General features: G+C 33.7%; 1 protein-coding gene across 3 annotated transcripts; it reads left to right on the top strand.

Annotated features, from left to right (window-relative positions):
* Positions 1–619: 619 nt before the first annotated feature.
* LOC141406783 (endoplasmic reticulum metallopeptidase 1) lies at positions 620–22,419 on the top strand. Of its 3 annotated transcripts, XM_073992811.1 has the most exons (11): positions 1,004–1,215; positions 1,323–1,498; positions 14,582–15,284; positions 15,353–15,437; positions 16,290–16,565; positions 16,633–17,197; positions 17,269–17,453; positions 17,517–17,660; positions 21,326–21,537; positions 21,603–21,885; positions 21,949–22,419. In XM_073992811.1, the coding sequence occupies exons 3-11, from the start codon at positions 14,608–14,610 to the stop codon at positions 22,114–22,116; spliced, it is 2,595 nt and encodes an 864-aa protein (XP_073848912.1). In that variant the 5' UTR covers positions 1,004–1,215; positions 1,323–1,498; positions 14,582–14,607; the 3' UTR covers positions 22,117–22,419. The 3 variants fall into 3 exon arrangements, with proteins under 3 accessions (XP_073848914.1, XP_073848915.1, XP_073848912.1); XM_073992813.1 differs by lacking the exons at positions 1,004–1,215; positions 1,323–1,498 and adding an exon at positions 620–832; XM_073992814.1 differs by lacking the exon at positions 1,323–1,498 and having other exon boundaries at positions 982–1,215.
* The last annotated feature ends 302 nt before the right edge of the window (positions 22,420–22,721 follow it).

Genomic DNA, 22,721 nt, shown 5'->3' with positions numbered 1-22,721 from the left:
AACACCATTACCCAACCCTCGATGTTGTTAAGAAGGGTGAATGTACTCTGCCATGGACCTTAAAACGAACAATGTTCCTTTTCTTTGAGGCGAAGAAAATTCATACATTCGCATTTTGGGTGTATCTTTTTGGGATTTGGGCAAAATGTGTCAATTTTATATTATTCCATATATGAATGTATTTGTTAGCTTGTTTTATAAAATAATCAGGATCATAATTTTACCACTAAAAAAATTTCATTTGTCCGCTGAATGGGCTCTCTTGATATAAGAGAAGCCTTCCTGTCTATTTATGTTATATTTCCAGGAAAATTTCATTAGCTGGTTGTTACTTAGGATATCCTATTTATGCCACAGAACGTTTTCTACAGAATTTCTCTAATGCATGCAGACAAAATTGCACGCTTTTGTTTGCAACGAAAAAAAAATTGTACCGACAATCTATGACAGAGATATAAAATAACTGCCGAAATACGCGAAACGACGAATCGGCTTATTCGAACGAAATGATGATTGTAAACAAATAAAAAAATTAATGTTTTTGATAAACACAAATTGCCGCTTTGGTGTTTCATTTTTGCCGTTAAGTTGTAAAAGTTTATAAAATGGGACTACTGAAGAAGTCGTAGGTTCAGTAGCTCGTGAAGCGTCCATCGGTAGGGTAGTTGCTCCGGGTTATTCCAACTGAGTTCGGTGTTGACCTCGAAACAAAGACATTGTCGCAAATATTTTTCAAAAGCAAAGAATGATTTTCGGGATCAACTTTTAAATCGACCACAAAAGAAAATCTTCAATCAAGCTAAGAGAACCGAATCAACGTCTTCAAAAGTTTGTACGTTTTCCAATACTCTTTAAATTAATTATAAAGAATCACAACAGCATACTCTTCATATTGATATGTAAAGTGGACACACAGAGAATCTCATCATGCTGACACTCAGAGATAGATGAATGGGATAGAAGCTGGGTAGCAATCATTTCAATTCTCAGTTGTTGTGTTGCATTGAAGGCGTAAACATTTATTCGAACATTTTACCGGCAAGATCATTGCGTCAAAGACATAAAAAACCATTTATATACATACATATATTTCCTTATATATAAAAGCGCGAAATGTTTTAGTCTGTCGGCTGCATTGTTATTCCATGTGTGTACCAGCGAGCCTCCCCATCAAAATGTACAAATGATCAAAGTTCGGTTGCGGTCCAACATATGGTGTGAAAAAAAAATAGTTGTCTGGGCGCTCAGACGCATATTCTATATTAATATTCGCAAATTCTATATTAATAATTGTCATTCTTGGCCAAAATTTGAAAATCTAGTCATGTGTTTTAAACAAAAATAAAAAGAAAATGAAAATACACACATACATATGTATGCATAAAGTACATAATTGGTCAAAGTATCCCAAGTGTTTTTAAATATATTTAAGAAATCAGTGGTCCAATAAAAGTGTTTTAATTTAACATCCATACATATATAACGTGCGATATCGTATGTAAGTAATACGTGGTTGAAACTATAACTGCACTGCGTACATAATGGGACAATAAAAAGTAACGAAACAATATCGAAGTGAAAATACATACATACATATATTTGGTTTATGTATCCATTACTTTAGGGTCTTCGCTATGAAGGCAAAAACAATGATGTGCCTCTTAAAATAATATTTGACTAATGACACAAGCCAATATCAATTTGTACACTCCGCTTTCCAAAACCCGTGAATACACCATTTATTGTTAATGACATTGTTTTCCTATCATTAACAGGATTCGAGTGTTTAAGTATTTGAAGTTCCCTCCTTTTTTAGTGGCAAATTCATGGTACATGAATCGTGCTATAATAATAAATAATACCTGTCGCCAAAGATTTAAATGTCTGACTTAGCTGCACAAAATGAACAACTCAACCCAATATATACATATTACACATCATACATACATATGTATGCATTTCTTTATTCTTGAATATGAATGGCAGACTACTTCGTGTTCGCGGTCTATTTCCCGCTAAAAGGCCAAAACATAAATGCAATAAAATGATAACAAATGCCATTTTCCATTTCGAGAATATTGATTGATAATAATAGGTGGAAATATGACAGGCAGGTTAAGAGTTTACAATAAATCTGGGAAGCTGTATTGACACACTTGAATGGTTTCACAGCATATGTATATTAGGGTTATGCATTTTTTCATAATAATTATTTCCTCTTGTTAGAATGAAGGAACGTTGTTGACTATTAATATATATTTTTGTGAAGAAATACTATGATATAAAAATTTTTTCATGGATTGGAAAATAATTGTGGCATGTAAGGCGATTTTCTGAAAATTCTCCCTTAGACCCCAAATTCTCCCTTAGACCCCAAAGTACTATGGAAATAAAGATCGCTAGGTTGGCACTTTAACCGATCGCTATAAAATTTCATATATAAGTTTTTGGAACAAATGGAATAAATTTAGGGGACAGGAGTTCCAACAAATTTTTGTTTTTTTGTCACTCTATATATGTATGTATCTGCTTACAGTGACTTTACATAATTATCCAAAGCGCGATAATTAATTTATAATTAGTCTTAGTTAAAACTCATCAAAATATGATACAATGTTGTAAAAAAGTCTTAACCCTAATGTATATACAGATAATTGGGATGATAAAAAGTGAATGTAGTTTTAGTTACAGGTATGTGCCTTATACAAATATCCTTAAAATCCGACTTTGTTAAAAAAGACAAAAAATAGTTTTAACTATTAAGGCAATTCAATTGTCCAATGCACTTTTAATAATTAAATATGAAAATATTTAGTAAATTTATGAATCGAAGGAAATGTTTTAGCTTTATTATTGTCTCGTGTATGGGCCCAAGGGGTTTTCAAATATTTCATTCCAAAGTATGCAACATTAGCTCTCCTGAGATTACGTTGTAGATGAATGTTTCTAGTGTGCTTGTAGGTTTATGGTATATGATTTATTTTAAAGGACATATTTCCACGCACTGGCTTGCCAATTAATACCCATTGTTTATACATTCTTTTTAAAAATATTTCCAATTGCAGACACTCAGAGAGGAAATGCGAAATATACAATGTACATATGCGTATGTCGGTCTATCGTAAACACCGAAAAATGTACAATACGTCAGGGAAAACAGATACTGTTCCGATGGCATAAATATCACTGTGCAACATGAAAATTATTAACCATATTCTGACACCGCAGCGTGATAGAAGACCAAAAAATAGAAGACACGTGTCTCGCCGTTGTTCCCTATCTCATCAACTTTCGCGGTTGTAGGCCTCAAAGGTTTGAGGCTTTGATGTAAAAAGGGACCATTTTTCAAGACTATGTCTTCCAAACCGTTGGGAATTTTGAATTTACTTCAGAGGCAGAGTTGTAGATCTTGGCTTAAGGAACAAAAATTGTGAACACATATAATCCATCATATTTTATCTGCAAGGTCAAAATCGACAAGGTCAAATTTCTTTTAAAAATTTTCTCGGGTTTTGGTCTGCAGCTATCAAACCGATCAAATTTGAAGCAAACAACCACCTAAAAAAATGTATCTCAGATCCCAATAAACATCTTTCTAGAACATATGAACTCTGTATAGACGGTTCTTAAAGGTCAAAGTAACAAAGCCAATGGGATTTTTATCCTGTTTTCTCTGGTTCTGATCCACAGATACTAAACGGTTCAATATTCAAGAAAACAACCAACTGCAATAAATTCAAAATTCCCAACGGTTTGGAAGATATAGTCTTGAAAAATGGTCCCTTTTTACATAAAAGTCTCAAACCTTTGGAAGACTACAACCGAGAGACGTGTCTTCTATTTTTTTGGTCTTCTATCACGCTGCGGTGTCAGAATATGGTTAATAAAACATGACTCAAAAAGTTACACACAGTGTATTCTATAGGAGATTTTTTCTATATTAGTTTTGTTCGTATAAATACTTACGATAAGCTTTGCAATATCTACACGTCTATTTTAATCATAATAGTAAGAAATGCTATAGTCGGTCGACCGGTCATGAGCCTGTATCGGATCAAATTGCTTTCAGGATAAAACCAAAGTTATTCTTTTAAGATAAGTGGAAGTGCTTGATTATTAGCGTTTTCCTCGACCAAAACTTTAAACTTGTCAGTATTAAACTATATCTGCGACATCCAGCTTGATTATGGTTACACTGTGGGATCCATGTATGTATATACTAGGCATAGGAAACGTAACTGGCATCAATGGAAAGGTCAAGAGTTCCTCTTCTAAACTTACTATTCCAGAAATAACGATATAATCATTATACAAAATATTTTACCAACTTTCACACAAATGTTTTGGTCCATTTAACCAGCTAATTATTACCTGATCATCATGTTAAATTACAAGCTTCTTCTTCGTCGTAACCCCAAACCTTACTTAAAAACATCATCACCAATGATCACGACGATTGGTCCGTAATTGCGGCCTGTAGTTTGATTACAATTAATACTTGATATATGTGATTAGAGATGGGCGCGTGGCTAACAAATTAGGCACGAACATGCACGAAAACGGACCAAAATTTCAATGCACATTTACGCACAAACACGGCATTTTTCGAGAAGGCACGAACACGCACACTCACGCATGAAACTACAAAAATAGATAAATCGATATAGGTGTACGTTTATGTCTTCAAAAAATATTCATATGTACTTCTAATTTTCCTATTCTTATTTAATTATACCCTCAGCATTTATGCTAACGAGGGTATATACACTTTCATACGGGCAAAATGTGCCTCATCGAAATAATGGTTTTAGACCCCAAGTATGTTTGGACCAAATGTGTTTCAGACAATTTGGAGTCGATTGAGCAATGTCCGTCCGTCTGTCTGTCTGTCTGGCTGGCTGGAGCGCACGATAACTCTCGAACGTATGAACCGATTCGGTTCAAATTTTGGCTTTCGTAATATTTTGCCCAAACTTAGTTTAAGTTCGAAGATGGGATATATCGGTCCACTCCTTCCGGTACCTCCCACACAAAAGTTCGAAAATGTTCGGAAAATTTGTGCGCACGATAGCTCTTGAAGGTTGTAACCGATTTGGTCCATACTTTGCACATTCTGAAATGTATATCAGACTTAGATAAGTTTTCAATGTGGACTCAATCGGTCCACTCCTTCGGGTACCTCCCACACAAAATTTCGGAAAAGTTCAGTTTAGGGTAATCTCTCGAATCGCTTTGATTTTTGTTTTAGCAACTTGTATTTACTGTTCCCCATACGACGGTACAAGTTTCATTAGGGGCAAGTCCATACTTCCTAAGAAAATAGCATGAAAGTTGCAAAAAAAAACCCCAATGACACCGTGTGAGGTGGTTGGAGCACAAGATAACTCTAGAAGGGATCTGCCAATTCGGTCCAACATTTGGCCTTAGTAATATTTTGTCCAAACATAGTTTAAGTTCGAAGATAAGCCATATCGGTCCACTCCTTCAGGTACCTCCCCCACAAAAGTTCAAAAATGTTCGGAAAAATTGTTCGTACGGTAACTCTTGAAAGGAGTGGCCGCATTAGTCCATACTTTACACATCCTAATATATCTACCAGATATATATCAGGTTCAAATATGGACTATATTCGTCCACTCCATCCGGTACCTCCAACACAACATTTCGGATAAGTTCACTTTAAGACCTGATATCGAATCACTTAGAATTTTGGTGGAGCAACTTGCATTCGCTGCCTCAATTACGATGGTAAACTTTTTTTCAGCAGCAAGTCCATACTTCTTGAGCAAACAGCCCGAAGAGTGTAGAAACCCCATAGGCACCATATGTAGTGGCTGGAGATCCACTTTCATAATGGTCAATGTCGATCCATTCCTTTAGTATCTCCTCCGCAAAACTTTTGATCTTTAATCCTAATCAACATTTTTGTCCGTTCAAACGCCCAAAATTTTTAAAACCCCCTAACTACATACGTTTTTTGGGAAAAAAATTTTTCAATATACAAGGCTGAGGGTATGTATATCTCTGTCAGCAATGCCGACTGATACTTTTTTACTTGTTTTTATTCTTATTTAAAAACATTATTTTTTCCAAATTAGAACTGAAAAGTCTAGTACGTCTTTCCTTGAAAATATTTCCAGATGTGGACAAATTTTTCGCTCGTTGCTGAGCTGACGGGTATAGCCAAAAATTTCCTGGCTAATTGTTTTAAATATTTTAGATTAAACTGTTTCCAAAAGTTTAAAACATCAGTCTGGCTAGATACGGCACTCGATAATATGTATCAATTGTAGACTTTTTCATTTTTTGTCTTTTTGTCATTTTGATCCAAAAAATCTGAAAGTTCATGTAAATGTGGCATTGTAATTTCACCATTAGAAAACTTTATGTTCTCACTTGGTATATCAAGTATCATTGCTTTTACATTAGCTATTAAAAAATTCATCTCCTTAGACGGCGGAAATGGTACAAATCGTTTAAGCAATGATTGTTTAGTTCAGCAATCTGCACACAACAACCACAATATTAGCAAACACTGTTGTCAGTGCATGGATTTTCAATCTGTTAAATTGCGTGAGTGGAGAGAGAAGCTCTATTGGCTTGCTCGCGAGTAAAGGGGTGCCGAATGCTGATTTAGTGTTAGCTTTCAAATTTTTCATGAATTTAGAGTCAATGGTATCAATGAGCAGACTTTCAAAAGTCAGATATACGATCAAACTCATTCTTTTGTAGCAAAATACTCTTAATCTCATTCTGGACTTGGTGTATGCTCTGAAGCAATTCCAACGTGTTCTTATATCTTGTTTTAACATTTTCGACAATTTGTTGTTTAGCTCCGAGTGTTTAAAATATCTTACAACGTTTTTTGGGCAGTCAATCAGTTTTTCCGATTCCGGAAAAGGATGTTTTTCCATAACATCATCCTGTGTTTACTTGCGGCAATTGCCAGTTTGTAGGTGAGAGAGGGTGCTGAGATGCAAAGGGTTACCATATGCCTCACCTCTCTCTCCTACAAAATGACAATTGCCGCAAGTAAACTCGCCCAATGTAAATTCGGACATACTCTGGCCTCTCCATAACAAAATGGCAATAAGTACCAGACCACAAAAACGAAGCAAATAATTTTAGGAATTTGGTCGGTTTTATATTCTTGTTCGATTTTCATGTTTAGCATGGTCTCTTGCACGACTTCTAAAGGGAGGCCAAAAATTTAGCACGATCGTGTCACATAGTGCAGATCGTGTTTAGTCAAAACCGTGTCGAACAAAAAACACGATCACGCACGGCGTTTTTCGAGAAGGCACGAACACGCACTACTCACGGCACGACACGCGCCCTCCTCTACATGGGATACCATGAGTTGTGGTCCATAAAATGTGTTTTCCTGCATGGAGCAATTCAATCAACCGCTCTAAATGCTCTAAAATACCAGAAATGATGCTGATACTATTTTTAGGTGGTTTTTTAAAACATGGACCAAAATAGGTCTAATTTAATTTATATTGAAGCTAAAATTTGCTAATTCACAGTGTTTCCTTCTCTAAAAATGTGGATTACGATTAAAGTTCAAAAGTGATGCGAAAAACATAACATGGTGTGACAAGAAGTGCATTGGATAAATTATACCCATAACTCACAAATCGTATGTATATTATAGTACGGTTACATTTGCGGTGTTAACACACTTTATGAGGATTTATTTGACGTTTACGAAATGGAATTGACATCTGAAACCCAAACCCACTGGATTAATACGGTTAAGTGAAACCGGGGTATTATGTCCCTTACACTGTTCAAGTTGATTTAATTAAAGATCATGAAAGTGAAACGCTTGCATACGATTTCGTTTTCTAACAAATAATATTCATTCAGATAACATCACATCATGTTTGTATAAAATCCGGACCCACAAACATATGTATGTATGCATGTATGTATTTAGATAATTTTATCTTGACATTTTCTTTTTATGTGGCAGAGAAATATGACAAAAATATATATATATACATACATAAGCATAGGCATGCATCAGGGCATCATCATATCAAACAACTGCATACATATGTATGTATGTATTCATATGTTCTATTGTGTAACATATAAATATATTGGGTTGGCCCGTAGACACATTAAATAAACGAAATAAATCAAAGAACAAAAGGGGGGATAATGCTGATCCACAACCTTCGTCCCGAAATAAGTAGCTACGTTGTAGAGAAGTTCGACTGTATTTTATGTAATATGTTCCTACATACTGATGAATGAATATCTACAACGATGATATTGTTAAATTATTCTCTATTTGTTTTGAATGGAGAACAATCATCAGTGATCAAATTTGTTGTGCTGTGTGAATAATACAAACAAATATTTTTGGATGCCAATGAATGAATGAATGAATGAATAATATAATACTCATCACCGAAGAACTTTAACGACATTAATTTGTTTATGTAAGTGGTTGGTGATGCAGGTCTAAAGTATGCAAACATTTGTTTTCAATACATACAATTTTATAATCGACATACACATATACTTATGTATGTATGTTTATATATATGTATTTACAAAGTGCCAGTTCCAGAACCTCAGGTTTTCCTTTATGTTATCAAAACAAATAGTAAAAATTGATAAATTCTTGCAGTTCTGGAACAGAACAAAATCAAATGTTCATCGTTGTTTTTCATTTTCAATAATGACAATGATGGAAAAATGTTCGACCTCTACTTCCAATACAAAGCGAATTCATGTATGTTTGTATCGCTTTAATGTAAAAATTGGTTGCCACAGCGCATAAGATTTTCACATTACAATTATATTATATTCAACCTACTATTTCTAATTGCATTATTTATACAGGGGTCTTTTATATCGAGTAGAATTCGATTTTCGAATTCTGAAACTGCACATGTCGAATATCACTTTATGAATGGGAAAGGACAAAAATAAGAGTAGACTATAAGAAAACAACAAAAACCGCAATAAAACATGTGTCTATTGGCTTTTTCTTCATTTTTGTGCAAATTTTTTAGTGGTGTTTAAACAACACCATGGGTTCATGTGGGTTAAAGTATAAAGACGTATTGGTATACAGGACATTGGCAATTGTGGTCTATATCATTAGTTGGTGTTTTGGTAGTAGAAATCCGCGATCGCGTTCGATTTGTTAATACTTTATAATCACCGAAAAGATTCCTAATTAGTACGTGGGACTAAAAACCCCAGAGAACACTGACTTCAGTGCTTGGAATAACTCGATCAAGACCACGTCTTTAAGTACAGCAATGTCTCGATAATTACAACTTGCATTTAAAGGTTATTTCTTATGAATTATGTTTAGGAGAATAAAATAAAAACATATTCAATGAAACAGTAAATTGTTAACAACATGTAAAAACGGCGTTATGTTCAACTGGACCGAACTTCAGTCATTTCGGTTGGATAATGTTGCTAAAACTTTCACAATTCCCAAAAATCGAGAGGTATTGTTCTATGATGGCTATATCAAAACGTAGGCCTATACCGACAATTATATGCTAAAATATTTTATACCTCGAAGGGAGATTAAATACTAAATATAATCATTTCGGTTGAATAAAATCTGGACCTGTACGAAATATTCCATGCGGGAAAGTTTCGTACCCACGGTAGGATAATGAAACTAAAACCTCAAAAATATTTATAATCGGTAGGTAATTTTCTACAGTAGCTATATCAGGACGTGGAACTAAACCAATAATTCTATGTAGAAATATTTTATGCCTATAAAGGCGACGTAATACCGAAATATAGCCATTTCAGCTGATTAATTTAGGTAAATCCCTTAAAAATGCCGAAAACCGGGTGGTACCCTGGGCCTGTATCGACCATTCTATGCGGACATATCCCCAACTAACACTAAACACCAAATTTAAGCCACTTCGGTAGGATAATGCGGCTAAAACCTTATAAATACCGAAAATCGGGTTTTGTACCAAATTACAAAGTTTCAGATGAGGGACGTCAGTATTTTAACTTATTTTTATTCTGATCAAAAAATTCGAAGTGCTACAAACGGGATCAAAAAGTTAGTTATACCCTCTGGTGGAGGGTACAATTGAAGGATTTTTCTATTTTAAATATGGTGATACCATTACATGAAAGTTGTGCTAAAAAATTGTTTTATGAAGTTTCAAGAAGAATGCATAATTATCTTCAATTCTGTTCGAAAAACTAGAGGTATCAATACTACATCTCTTGCAGATGTAATTTTAAACATTCCAGTTGTAATTCGATTATTCCATTTGTAATTCGAATTATTTTATTTGTAATTTGAATTATGCCGTTTGCAATTCGAATTACTCCATTTAAAATTCGTATTATTACATTTGTAATTAGAATAAGTCCACTTGAAATTCGAGACAAAAAAAAAATGGTTGCATTGATTTTATGTTTAGTTTTTCAAATTACAAATGACATGTTTCGAATTAAAAATGGAATAATTCGGGTTACAAATGGAATAATTCGAATTACAAATATAATAATTCGAATTACAAATGGATAAATTCGGATTACAAATGGAGTAATTCGAATTACAGTTGGAATTTTTCGAACTAAAAATGGAATTCTCGAAATACAAATAAAATGTTACGAATTACAAATGGAATTCTCGAATTGCAACTAAAATGATTCGATTATTTTATTCGATTATATATTAAGCATAGTACACACGGTCCAACAAAACTGACAGTCATCGAGGTCTATTTCGTTAATATCAAAGGCTAGCTGAATAATTACTTTTCTAATCACTAAATTATACCTTAAATGTTGTATTTCAATCATTTTTAGCTAACAAAAAGTTTTTATTTGCCAGAAAATTGCCGTAAAAGTACGTTGACTGTCAGTTTTGTTGGACCGTGTGTACTATGCTTTAGAGTTATGACTTTTCTACATTTTTTTCTCAAAAATTGAAATTTGACAATTCTTTGGTGGGAGTATAAAACAAATGGAATAATTCAAATTACAAATGAAATAATTCGAATTACAAATGAAATAATTCGAATTACAAATAGAATAATTCGAATTACAATTAGAATAATTCGAATTACAAATGGAATAATTCGAATTACAAATAGAATTCCCGAATTACAAATGAAACGTTACGAATTACAACTAAAATGTTTCAAATTACATCTGAAAAAGGTGTTGACGAACGAACAAAAATTAGTTACAAAATCTGGGGGTTACTCTGGAAAAATTTGTATCGTTGTATAGGGACCGTGAAAACATTAATTTTTTTGACATTTCCTTATATTGGTTTTTTCGTTGTCATATGAAAGTAAACACTCTAAAACAATGACAATAAGGTTTGTTTTTTAGAAACTTTTATTTGTCGTTATAAATGAATGCTGTCAAAATTAATATGTATTTGTTTACTCAGTTGATACCAAAGTCACGTACGCAGTAACAGCGAAAACAAAAATGATTTTTTTTTCAAAGCAAAATATGGAAATGAGAGGTGGTAGTAAGAGGTGTAAATTTTCAAAAAATGTTGAATAAATATTATTTACAAATAGTATTTTACAAATGGTTTTTTGATAGCTTATAAAATTTTAATTAATTTTTTTAATTCGAATTTTGTTCTAGTCCTAAATAATTTTGTGACACCTCTAAGAAAATCGAAATTACTTTGAAGTCTGTGGATAATAAATTTAAATATATACATTTTTATAGGTTACATTCGTTTAATAAATTCACAAATTTTTGGCTTTTGGCTGTAGCAATGAACAGAATATCAAGTAAGAAAAATTTTCTCAAGATAAAATAGGATCCAACGATTTCTCCACAGATACTCGCCTAAGTAGTATAATGCTAAGATTTCACATAGTGTATGCAAAGTTGTGTCGAAATTGGAAAAATTTCTCAGAAAGTTGACTATTTTCGAAGAAAATTGTCCTACTGGCTTAAATTAAATTTCCAAATGAACGTAGAATCGACAGAACTCCAAATCTCTCTACAGACAAGTAAATAAAATTAATAACAAGTAAATGAGTAAAAATTAGCAAAAGAAGACAAACACAAATTTAAGTACATATGTATCGTCACCATAAATGCCCGAAGGACGTAACCGACATGAAAATCGAAATTAGTTTTTTGATGGAATCTGATACATAAAGCTAAAATACATGCTCTGGCAAAATGTCTTGTTAAAGAGCGCAGAAAGGTGGACTCCTACATTTCTCACTACGAAAATGGTTAACTGATATAATTCGAATGTGAGGCAAAAAGCTCAAACTACCTGTATTCCAGATATGTACCTAAATATAGCTAATCTGGCTGGAAATTGCTAAGAACTTTAAAAAAGCTCATAAAATCAAGTTTGCAACATTGTTTTCTTTAAATTTTGGTTAAAATATATATAAAATATTGACTAACGTGAAAAGTCATGATTTCAGGGCTTAAAATCGTCAAATCGTTATTTTCCAATTTTGAGCCAAAAAATCGTCAAAATTGCGATAAATCGTCAAATTCACTGGGGGCAATACCAAATCATCGACGTACAAAACTAGAAGTACGTATTAAATTACTTTAAACTAAGCTTGGAAGAAATTTTTGAAAAAGTTTTAGAGCTATCTTCCATCTTATCTTTGGAGCTTTTGGGCCATTATCTCAGGAAGTATGGACTTACTAAGGAAAATTTTGTACCGTTGTAAATAGGGTCAATAGGGCAACCTAATGAAAAAAGTATCAAAACGATCCAAGATGCGCTTTAACTTCGCTTTTTCCGAATTTTGTGCGGAAGATACTAGAATTAGTGGACCGAAATAGTCCATGTTCCAACCTGATACATGACTGGATGAAATAATACGATGTACAAAGTATGCACCAATCAGAAACTCCCTGCGAGAATTATCTTGCAGATTTGCCATTTTGGTTGGTGGCGTCAATGTTTGTTGGAGCTTTTAGGCCAATATCTCAGGAAGTATGGACTTAGGCAAGAAAAAAAGTGTACCGTCGTAAAGGAAGCCGCAAGGACAACCTGATGAAAAAAAATTTGAAACGATCCGCGAGGTGTTCTTATACTTCACTTTATCCGAATTTTGTGTGGGAGGTACCCGAAGGAGTGGACCGATATAGTCCATATTCTAACCCGATCTACATATAAGTAATGAAAATTTCTTATCATTTCAATTTTGGGTTTAATGAAATTCAAAGTTCAGGTTGCCGTTATATGGTTTATTAGCAAAAGTCAGAAGTTTGGGTTTCGATTTTGCCCTTATTTAAACGATGAATACTCATCGTTCATTCGAAATTAGGGATTCTATAAAGATGGAAAGTTTTACAAAGGCATCCAGAAAGGGTGCAGGATGTACCAATAGGAAAGTGGATAAATCATTTCTGGTGAGAGTGTGTCAGTTATTTATATATCTTAATAATAATAATGTAAAAAAATTGAATTTATCCAATACTTCATTTCGAAATAAGCTCCTTGTTTTATTTCAAGAAACACTGTTGGTCTATGGTTACCGCAATCATGTTTGTTCGGTGCGCTTCCATTACTTTGTTTTCATAACCCCGGAACCGGCTATATTTGGGACCAGTTATACCAATGCCTTATAAGCTAGGCATTGTTAGGAGTGTTATTATTTTTCATATTCTTTTCTATTACTTTTTTTAGAAATTATTTAGATTTTACTTATATAGTTGCAATACAAGTGTGGCTTTTTAAAACGATGCATATTGTAATAATTTATTGGCACTCAATCATTACAATATAAAGAATTAATTTTATTTATGTAATTAATATCATTTTTAACATTTTACTCACATTTTAAGTTGGCAAAATAAAAACAAATGATTTGAATCATATAAAAATATATATTTTACAAAATATTGAAGATTTTTAAATGGGGATTTTGTTCAGTTTTTACCATTAAAATTAAAGGCGTATTATGTATTTTCATATTTTTTGTTGTACCTACATACATATATCGTGTCAAAACTTTTCATTTTCTTATTTTTGAAGCAATGATTTTTCACTTTCAGAATATATTATTAGGCAAACAATTACGAACGATGGGCGGGTTATATGATTCTAATATGTTTCGGTAATCAAGCATCTGTATACATAACTGAACCTTTGAACCATTACTCACTTCCGAGAGAAATTCTACTTAATCAATTTCAACTTAAAAACACCGTATGAGGGGACCGACAAATATACAGACATCATAAGCAGTATGCATTTCTAAAAAAATAATAGATTATAATTCGTTTATCTCGAAACACTCACTACCAGTCGGATACTAATTCGACGAAGACATACTGACAACAAATAGTTAAGTTTTGAAGTGGCTCTAAATTGGTATTATCAGAAATTGTTTTATGGGCAAATTAACAGTTAAGCGATGCCTGCTGATACAAGGCATTACTTGATATGGGTAGTCGTTGACGACGAGTGTCGGCTCTTTTGAAGAATTTTTGGTAACAGTGATAATCCCTAGGGTAGAATGAACTTTATTTTCGCAAACGTGCTATGACTATTAATTAAAACGTTATATTATCACAACTTGTTGTTGTTGTTTTCTTTTTGTAAATTCAGATATTCAAACGCCACCTCTCGTCGTCATGATGATGAATTCCAAATATGAGAATATGAAAATCATTTACAATCGAAGCAAATTCGGCTGGTATTGGGCTCCGGTGTTTGTAGCATTCTGGTTCCTGCTGTTTTATTTGGCTGTCATACCCAGTTTCCATTACTTCCCCGACACAATAACCATTGACGAAGAAGCAAATAATCCAGGACGTTTTATTGGTGAACGAGCTGAGAATACACTGTTGAGACTTTCGAAAATTGGACCCAAGGTTGTGGGTAGTCCGGCGAATGAACAAGTGGCGGTTCATTTCCTACTCAGCGAAATATCCAGTATTAAAGAAGATGCCCGACTTGATTTGTTCGATATTGAAGAAGATGTTCAGGTTGCTTCCGGAAACTATGTGTTATGGAAAATGGTCAACTACTATCAAACAATACAAAATGTAGTGGTTAAGGTATCACGTAAGAACAGCAACAGTAGTGCAGCCTTGCTGATAAACAGTCATTACGATTCGGTTCCGGGTAGCTCAGGTGCCGGTGATGCCGGTATGATGATTGTGATTATGTTGGAAACTATGAGAATCATAACCAAATATGATACACCTCTGGAGCATCCCATTGTATTTCTTTTCAATGGTGCTGAAGAGAATCCTCTACAGGGTTCGCATGCATTCATAACTCAACATCCATGGGCGAAAAATGTCAGGTAATATCTTTTTTTATTATTATAGCGTTGTATAGAATTTTAATTTCCATTCCTGTTTTATGTTACAGGGCGGTTATTAATTTGGATTCGGCTGGATCTGGAGGTCGCGAAATTCTTTTCCAATCCGGCCCTGATCATCCTTGGCTCATGAAGGTTCGTATGAAAGAGATATTGGACAATTAAGACGTTTAATAAGCTCGAACAAGGCAATTGCTTTGGCAATTTCAGTTTTGACGATAGTTATAAGAGTTATAAGAAGGTCAATATCCCATAAAAAAACATAGCACAGAACCATAATCATGGTTTCGAAAAAAAAAACTTTCAGAAAATCGGTCCAATTTTTAGGAGAAATCAGCAAATTTAAAAAAAAAAATATTCTGAAATTTTAATCGAAAATTAAAACACTCGGACACCGCATGCCAGACATTTTTTTTGCAACCGGCGTTTGGAGGTGAAGTAGAACAAAGAAAATAGTTGTGTATGCATACAATTAGCAATATATCGCACCTTTTCCACAAAAGGGTAGTAACTCAAAATTTCTTATTTTTGAGTAGAGACATAAAATTGTTCATACATTACTAGTAAGGCCATGTTTATATTATAGCCTTTTACAGGGTTAACCTTCTTAATCAGGATTTACTTGACGTATACGAAAAGGAATTGGCATTTGGAACCCAGTGGGTTTGTTAAATCCGGTTATATATAAACGCACTATAACTCTGAAGACATGAAGAACGACATAACGGTTTTTTGATAAAAAAAGTAGACAAAATCATGGAGTGAAAACTTCAAAATTTTGAGTTACTACCCTTTTGTTGAACAGGTGCTATATGTATGTGTTCTGACATTGCTCGTATTGCCAAGATTTGAGAAATCAACATGTGGACATGTGGAGTGCGATGCTGCCGTTACTAGATGTTGATAGACCAACAGAATGAAATGTGTATTCCAGACAGCTCTGCTTGTTTTTCTTAATCAAGGTTACAAGTATTTTCTCCATTGCAGTATTACGGTGCCAATATTGTTCATCCTTATGCATCTACAATTGGTGAAGAACTTTTCCAAAATGGCTTTGTGCCTTCTGAAACAGATTTTCGTATCTTCCGAGACTTTGGAAATATTCCCGGTTTGGATATGGCCCATTCTTATAATGGATTTATTTATCATACAAAGTTCGATCGCTTTAACACAATTCCCAGAAGGACGTACCAGTTGACGGGAAACAACATTTTAAGTCTAACAAAGGCCCTGGCAAACGCGCCAGAATTGGAAGATCCCGAAGTAAGATAAAAATTATAAAGATTTCAAATTTAAATCTCTAAATAAATATTTTTATTTTTTTTTTCAGAAATATGCCGAAGGTCATACTGTTTTCTACGACATTCTTGGCTGGTTTATCGTATACTATTCAGAACAAACCGGCCTAATTGTTAACATTATTGTATGTGTGGCATTCATATTGACTCTGCTGGGCTACATATGGAATATGGCCCATCAAACCGGAATGTTCCGTCGTCGAATTTTCACCAAATTTGGAATCTTGTTTGGTATTCAATTGGCCGCCGTTATCTTATCAATGGGTCTAACAATATTGATTGCAATCTTCATGGATGCTGTAAATCTATCAATGGCATGGTTCTCACAACCATGGATGATTTTTGGTTTATACTTCTGCCCGATGTTCTTTATAATGGGTATCTTACCTGCGATGTACTTTAGCCGAACCAAGGAACATGGTCTACCATTGGCCTATTCCATACAGCTACTTATGCATGCTCACTGCTTGATTTTGACCATTATAACCATAATTATGGTTTCCTTTGGCATACGATCGGCATTTGTCATTATGCTCTGCATTGCATTCTATACATTGTCGGTGTTACTGAATATTGCTACGTGCTTCCATAAGAAAAGTATGTCTTGGCATGGTATAATTTTAATTATTAATTACTGAGCTTTATTTACTTTCGATTTTTCACTTTAGATTTCCATTGGTTGATCCCCCACACGCTTTGCCAAGTTTTGCCATATCTCTTCTACACCTATATCTGTTATGCTTTTTATGTTACATTTATACCAATGCAGGGACGTGATGGTGCAAACAGTAATCCCGAAATTCTAATTGGTGGTTTTACGGCACTGATGTGTCTATTATTTGCAGCATTCTTGGTAAATTATTTTCGATGGTCCATGATATCTCATAATACCTGATGACGGCTTTATTATTTACAGGTTCCACTTCTCTGTTTATTCCGTAAGGCAAAGACAATTATTTCATTATTTGGTGTACTTTGTGTGGTGTTCATCATTGTGGCAGCGACACCCGCTGCTTTCCCCTATGTGGAAAAGGATGCTCCACAAAGATTCTATGCAGTGGTATGTAAATGTAGAATCTGTAACAGATTGTTGTACCTACCTGGCAGGTATTCCAAGTAGTTAGCGTTTTTGTGTGTGAGGGTTTCGATTAATAGTGAATGCCTATTGTTGGGGATGATGAAAGATGAAAGCAGAATAAACGTTTGGATGTTGTTTTTGCTCTTGTCAACTCGTAACGTCAAGCTTAAATCAACTGTTTATTCTGTTTTCAGCTTTATTGTTTACAATTACTCGTGTAATAGAACGCCGTATACATTAGAGCATTTTTGCCGGATTAACCTTCTTTGTCAGGATTTATTTGACATATAACAAATGGAATTGACATTTGAAACCCAGTGGGTTTGTTAAGTCCGGTTATATATAAACGTACTATAGTAGAGTTACATTAGAGTTGTTTGCCAGATTAATCCACTTCATGAGGATTTATTTGACGTTTGTGCTATGGAATTGACATTTGAAACCAAAATCCACTGGGTTAATCCGGTTAAGTGTAACCGGTATATTAGTGGTTAGACACAGACGCCTGCAAACATGGATAATATTATGGCTCTCATGTGGTCATAATGGGAGCTAACGTAGCTAAGCTTGGATTGTCCATGTATACCATTGGGACTTCCTACAACTGTGAACGTGGTGCAATTATCATGGATTGCCATGTAAAATATATTTGCAGTAGTGTGTGAAACCTCTTTTGCCCGAAAGAATATTTTAGTTAACATCTTGGTATAACTATGCTGCAATATTAGTGTCAAATTCCATACGACTTTTTCTATTTTTATTTATATTTTCTATGTACATTATACGGTCCATACACTATTGGCATACAGGGGCTGGATTCTTTTTCTGTGAAAAATTGAAATGAAAAATATTTTCTTTATATTTTTTTCATTTCACATTTATTTCCTTAGTCCCGGTCCACACTAGAGTGATTTCATTGAAAAAATTGCATGAAATTATGCGTGTCTAGATCGACTTACATAGTAGTGTAAAATCATAAAATTGGTGTAGTGGGGAATTCGATTTAAGAACGCCTAATTTCATGAAATTCACGCTAGGGTGGACCGGGACTTAATAAAATTTTTCATTTTTAGATTCACTTTTGGCAGTTTTGTTGAGATGTGTATTATTTTATTGTCGTAAAATAATGCAACTTAATCTCGGGTTTTGTTGTTTTTCATTTCACATTTTCATAGAAACAGAATTGAGTCTCAGGACAGCATTTATAATACTATTATTACATTTTGAAGTATTTGTTATTGTATGTATGAGTATTTTAAGCAGGATAGATATCAAACCAATGATTTTTGTTTATTTTCGAGGTAATCAACAAATAGTTTTCGAAAATAACAAATATTATGCCAATTCTAGAACTTGCAAGAATCTAAAAATTTGTACAGAGATAACAATTGTTTCGTTATGCAGTTCTACATTGTATTGTTATACAATGAACTTCTAGTAGGCATTTTCTGAATGGTACATATTGTTGGATTTTGCAATGTCAGATCGGGTTTGGATTTTATGGCCTCATCTAAACCGGGCTAAAACGACAATTTTTGTACTGATGCGGACTAACTCAGAAACGAATATAAACTTTGGATTGCAGTCTTTAGCAATATTATAGGCCAGAAGTAGTGAAATTAAGTGTCCAACATCATATGTGAAATTTTTCTTCCTGCTCTTATCTACAAGTTTGCTGCTAAGGTTAAATCAAGATTCGAATTGGTTTCAGAGATATAGCGCCGAGAGATTTGATACACATTACACACAAATAATGGTAGTTTTGTATTTCGCGTGTGTAGATTAGGGTTATGACTACTTGTTGAACTTTTTCTTCAAAAATGATTTCCTGTAACGGGGATCAATAGAATTATTAATTCCTAAAATATCGTTCATTCCATTTAATTATTAAAAAAGGTACCGCACAAACCACTTTCAAATTTTGTGTTTGTGAAAAATACTTTGACATTTTTTCTCAAAAAATTATTTCCTGTTGCACGAATGAATGACATTTTGCCCATTAATGACTAACATACGTTTTATTCCATTTAAATATTGAAAAAGGTCACGCACAAACCACCAATTGTTATGGAATAAAACTAGTATATATGATATAAAATGGTATACACACATGTAATGATGATATGATGGTAAAATTGGTGAGAATCAAACGGTTATGTCGTGTGGCTATTAAGCTTGTCTTCAGTGATATACAGACCTGCTCAAAATAATAGATACACCTTGTACATTTTTCGTGAAAGTTCAATATAACGGTTATATTTATTTAAAGAAATTGAGAATATGTTTTTTTTCTTATATGTACCACAATGTCATAAAAGTATAGCAATCAACAACAAACGCAGGTTTCATTTAAAATGAATTAAGTTTATGTAATGTTTCAAATAAGGGCATTAGATTTGCTGCTCATAATAATAAATACACTTCAGTTATAGTCGGAAACAATGAACATTTATTAATTTTGCATGTGAAAAGTTGTTGAAAATAATACAATAGACTAGTAGCTGGTATTTCGAATCTTACCCCTAGCACTTTCCTTACATAATTTGAAATTCCAGACCTCACTTCTTGACTTAGCCCAAGAGGCATTCCGTAGCTTACTTGCATCGTTTTTACCCATAAATATTTACCACAATGTTCGCATTCTGGAGGGAAATGGTATTGTATGCAATAAAAAACAACAGAAATAAGAAAGTATGAAATATTTGAAAAATTTTAGGTGAGAACTGATGAGTGCTCTAAGGACTCCATATCCTTTTTCCTAGTAAAGTAGCATAAACTGGATAGGAACCACTTTAAATAGATGATTTATTAATTAACAATAATTTCAAAGCGGAAATTGGCCCAAAAAAAGCATACTTTCCATTGTACGGATGAATCTACATGGGTGGAACAAGGGTGCCTTCAATAGCATACTGACACCTTCCTGGACTCGAGTACGATGACGTCATATTTTGGAGTGAAATGAACGAAAGCGATTAGTTTTTAATCGAACGTGAATTTGGGCACTATAAGAGTACAAATTAACTCACTTTTGTATTCAAAAACAACTTTTAACCAATAAATACTGCATCTGAAGATTACAGGTCAGTACTCCAACGAAGGTACCTTGTTTCATCCATGTAGATTCATCCGTACAATGGAAAACATTCTTTCTTTGAGCCTATTTCCACTTTGAAATTATTGTTAATTAATAAGTCATCCATTTCAAATGATTCCTGTCTGGTTTATGCCACTTTTTTGGGAAAAGGATATGGAGTCCTTAGAGGACTCATCATTTTTCACCCAAAATTGTTCAAATACTTCATCATTTCGCATTTGGATTCTTATTTTGGTTGCTTTTTATTGGCAAATAATTATGGGAAAAAATTATAAAACACCTTTAAAAACCTTTGGTCAATATTTGTATAAAACAAGAATACACCGGGCTCTTACCAAGAAAATATCAGTGTGTTTGATACATCAAAAATAGGTGTAATGTGTGCTGCATAAACGCTTTGTGTTATGTTCTATACAGTTAAGATACAGACACAAGGTGCAGGTCCGTAAAACTCGTTTTCATCCTCCGTAGAAATTGTTTGCACACGACTAGCTTAAAAATGTTGCACCACAAATTCCTTGACAATTATTACATTTATATCTATGTTTAGCACACTACCCGTACCTTCCACAATGGTGATGCTGCCATGACAGTTAGACGTGAAGATTCAGGTTTCTATGTTGTACCCGTGGATCGCCATCCCCACTCAATTGATTTTATGTTTGAAAATACAAACCTAACCAAAGCTGATCGAGAAGAAGACTGTGAAAATGAAGTGCAATGTGGTTTTCCAATTTACAGCACCCGTTGGCTGGGATGGAGGTAAAATGTTATTAACGGTATTTCTTAAGAATTCCTATTTATGACAAATTTCATTATTTTTATAGAAATCAAAGTTTCTGGGTTCCAGCTTCCCAACCCATACGTAGTGGCTGGCCTACTATGCAAATCATTTCGAAACAGAGCACAGCACCAGATACGGTTGTGTTCAATATGGAGATTTCTGGTCCCAATCACATGAGTATGTTTATACAACCTCAGGAAAATGTGACATTGATGGATTGGTCATTTACCAGATTACCGTTGGAAAATAACTTCGAACCACCATATTTTGTGTATTTTTCGTATGCCTTGGATCCATCACCACTTAAATTCAGCTTAACATTTAAGGCAAGAAAGTTAATAACAAACTAATTAATTTCAACTAATGATAACTTCTTCTACTCATTGCAGCACAAAGATGCCAACTGGTCTGGATCTACATTTGATATTGCCGTTATAGGGCACAAAGTCACAGACAATATCAATATCACCGATGATTTCAGAGAATTCTTATCCAGTTTCCCTCATTGGGCCCATGTCAGTTCCTGGACCAGTTCATATGAGTCGTGGAGATTGTGATTGTTAAAAGAAACAAACAAAAAAACGATAGCTTAGTCTTAAATTATTACAGTAGTCCTACCTTTTTACCAACTAAAATAACCTCGAGAACAAAGTGTTTTAGAAACAAAAAAAAACCGACAACATTCAGATTGTATCTTAAACACCTAAAGTTAAACATAAGTAACTGAATATATTTACATATGTACGTATTGTATTTTATGAAGATTTATTTATTCTGAGTTTTTAATTGTAAGTAAACCCTTTAAAACGTACCGAACAAAATAAACAAACAAAAAAATAAATAAATAAATAGAAGTGTAAGGGCGTGTTTTTATTTCTTAGAAGTATAAACGGTTTAACTGTTTACCCGTTTCCACGGTACGTCGTTCGTTTTCTACTCGTTGTTCGACCCATAACTACAAATAAATGACTTATTTTCCCACACAAATTATATGAACGAACGACGATTTCTCTACGTTGTTCGATTAGAAATACTCTCTGAACGACGAATAAGTGTGTCCCATCCCTAACAAATGAGAGAATTTATCGAAAAAATTAATTATGACATGTCTAAATTCAAAATTGAAAAATTGAAAATTTTGATGAATGAAAATTCATTAAAC

This window comes from Musca autumnalis, unplaced genomic scaffold, assembly GCF_047663935.1.
Source record: "Musca autumnalis isolate F117 unplaced genomic scaffold, ASM4766393v1 scaffold_5, whole genome shotgun sequence".
Taxonomy (NCBI): Eukaryota; Metazoa; Arthropoda; class Insecta; order Diptera; family Muscidae; genus Musca; species Musca autumnalis.
This window is presented reverse-complemented; position numbering and strand designations above follow the sequence as displayed.

Bases quoted from the DNA above. Each gene is read 5' to 3' on its own strand.
- LOC141406783 (XM_073992813.1), top strand. From the start codon at position 14,608: ATGATGATGAATTCCAAATATGAGAATATGAAAATCATTTACAATCGA. The intron at 17,198-17,268 runs GTATGTCTTGGC...TTTTCACTTTAG, and splicing joins TACGTGCTTCCATAAGAAAA to ATTTCCATTGGTTGATCCCC. The intron at 17,661-21,325 runs GTATGTAAATGT...ATCTATGTTTAG, and splicing joins CACAAAGATTCTATGCAGTG to CACACTACCCGTACCTTCCA.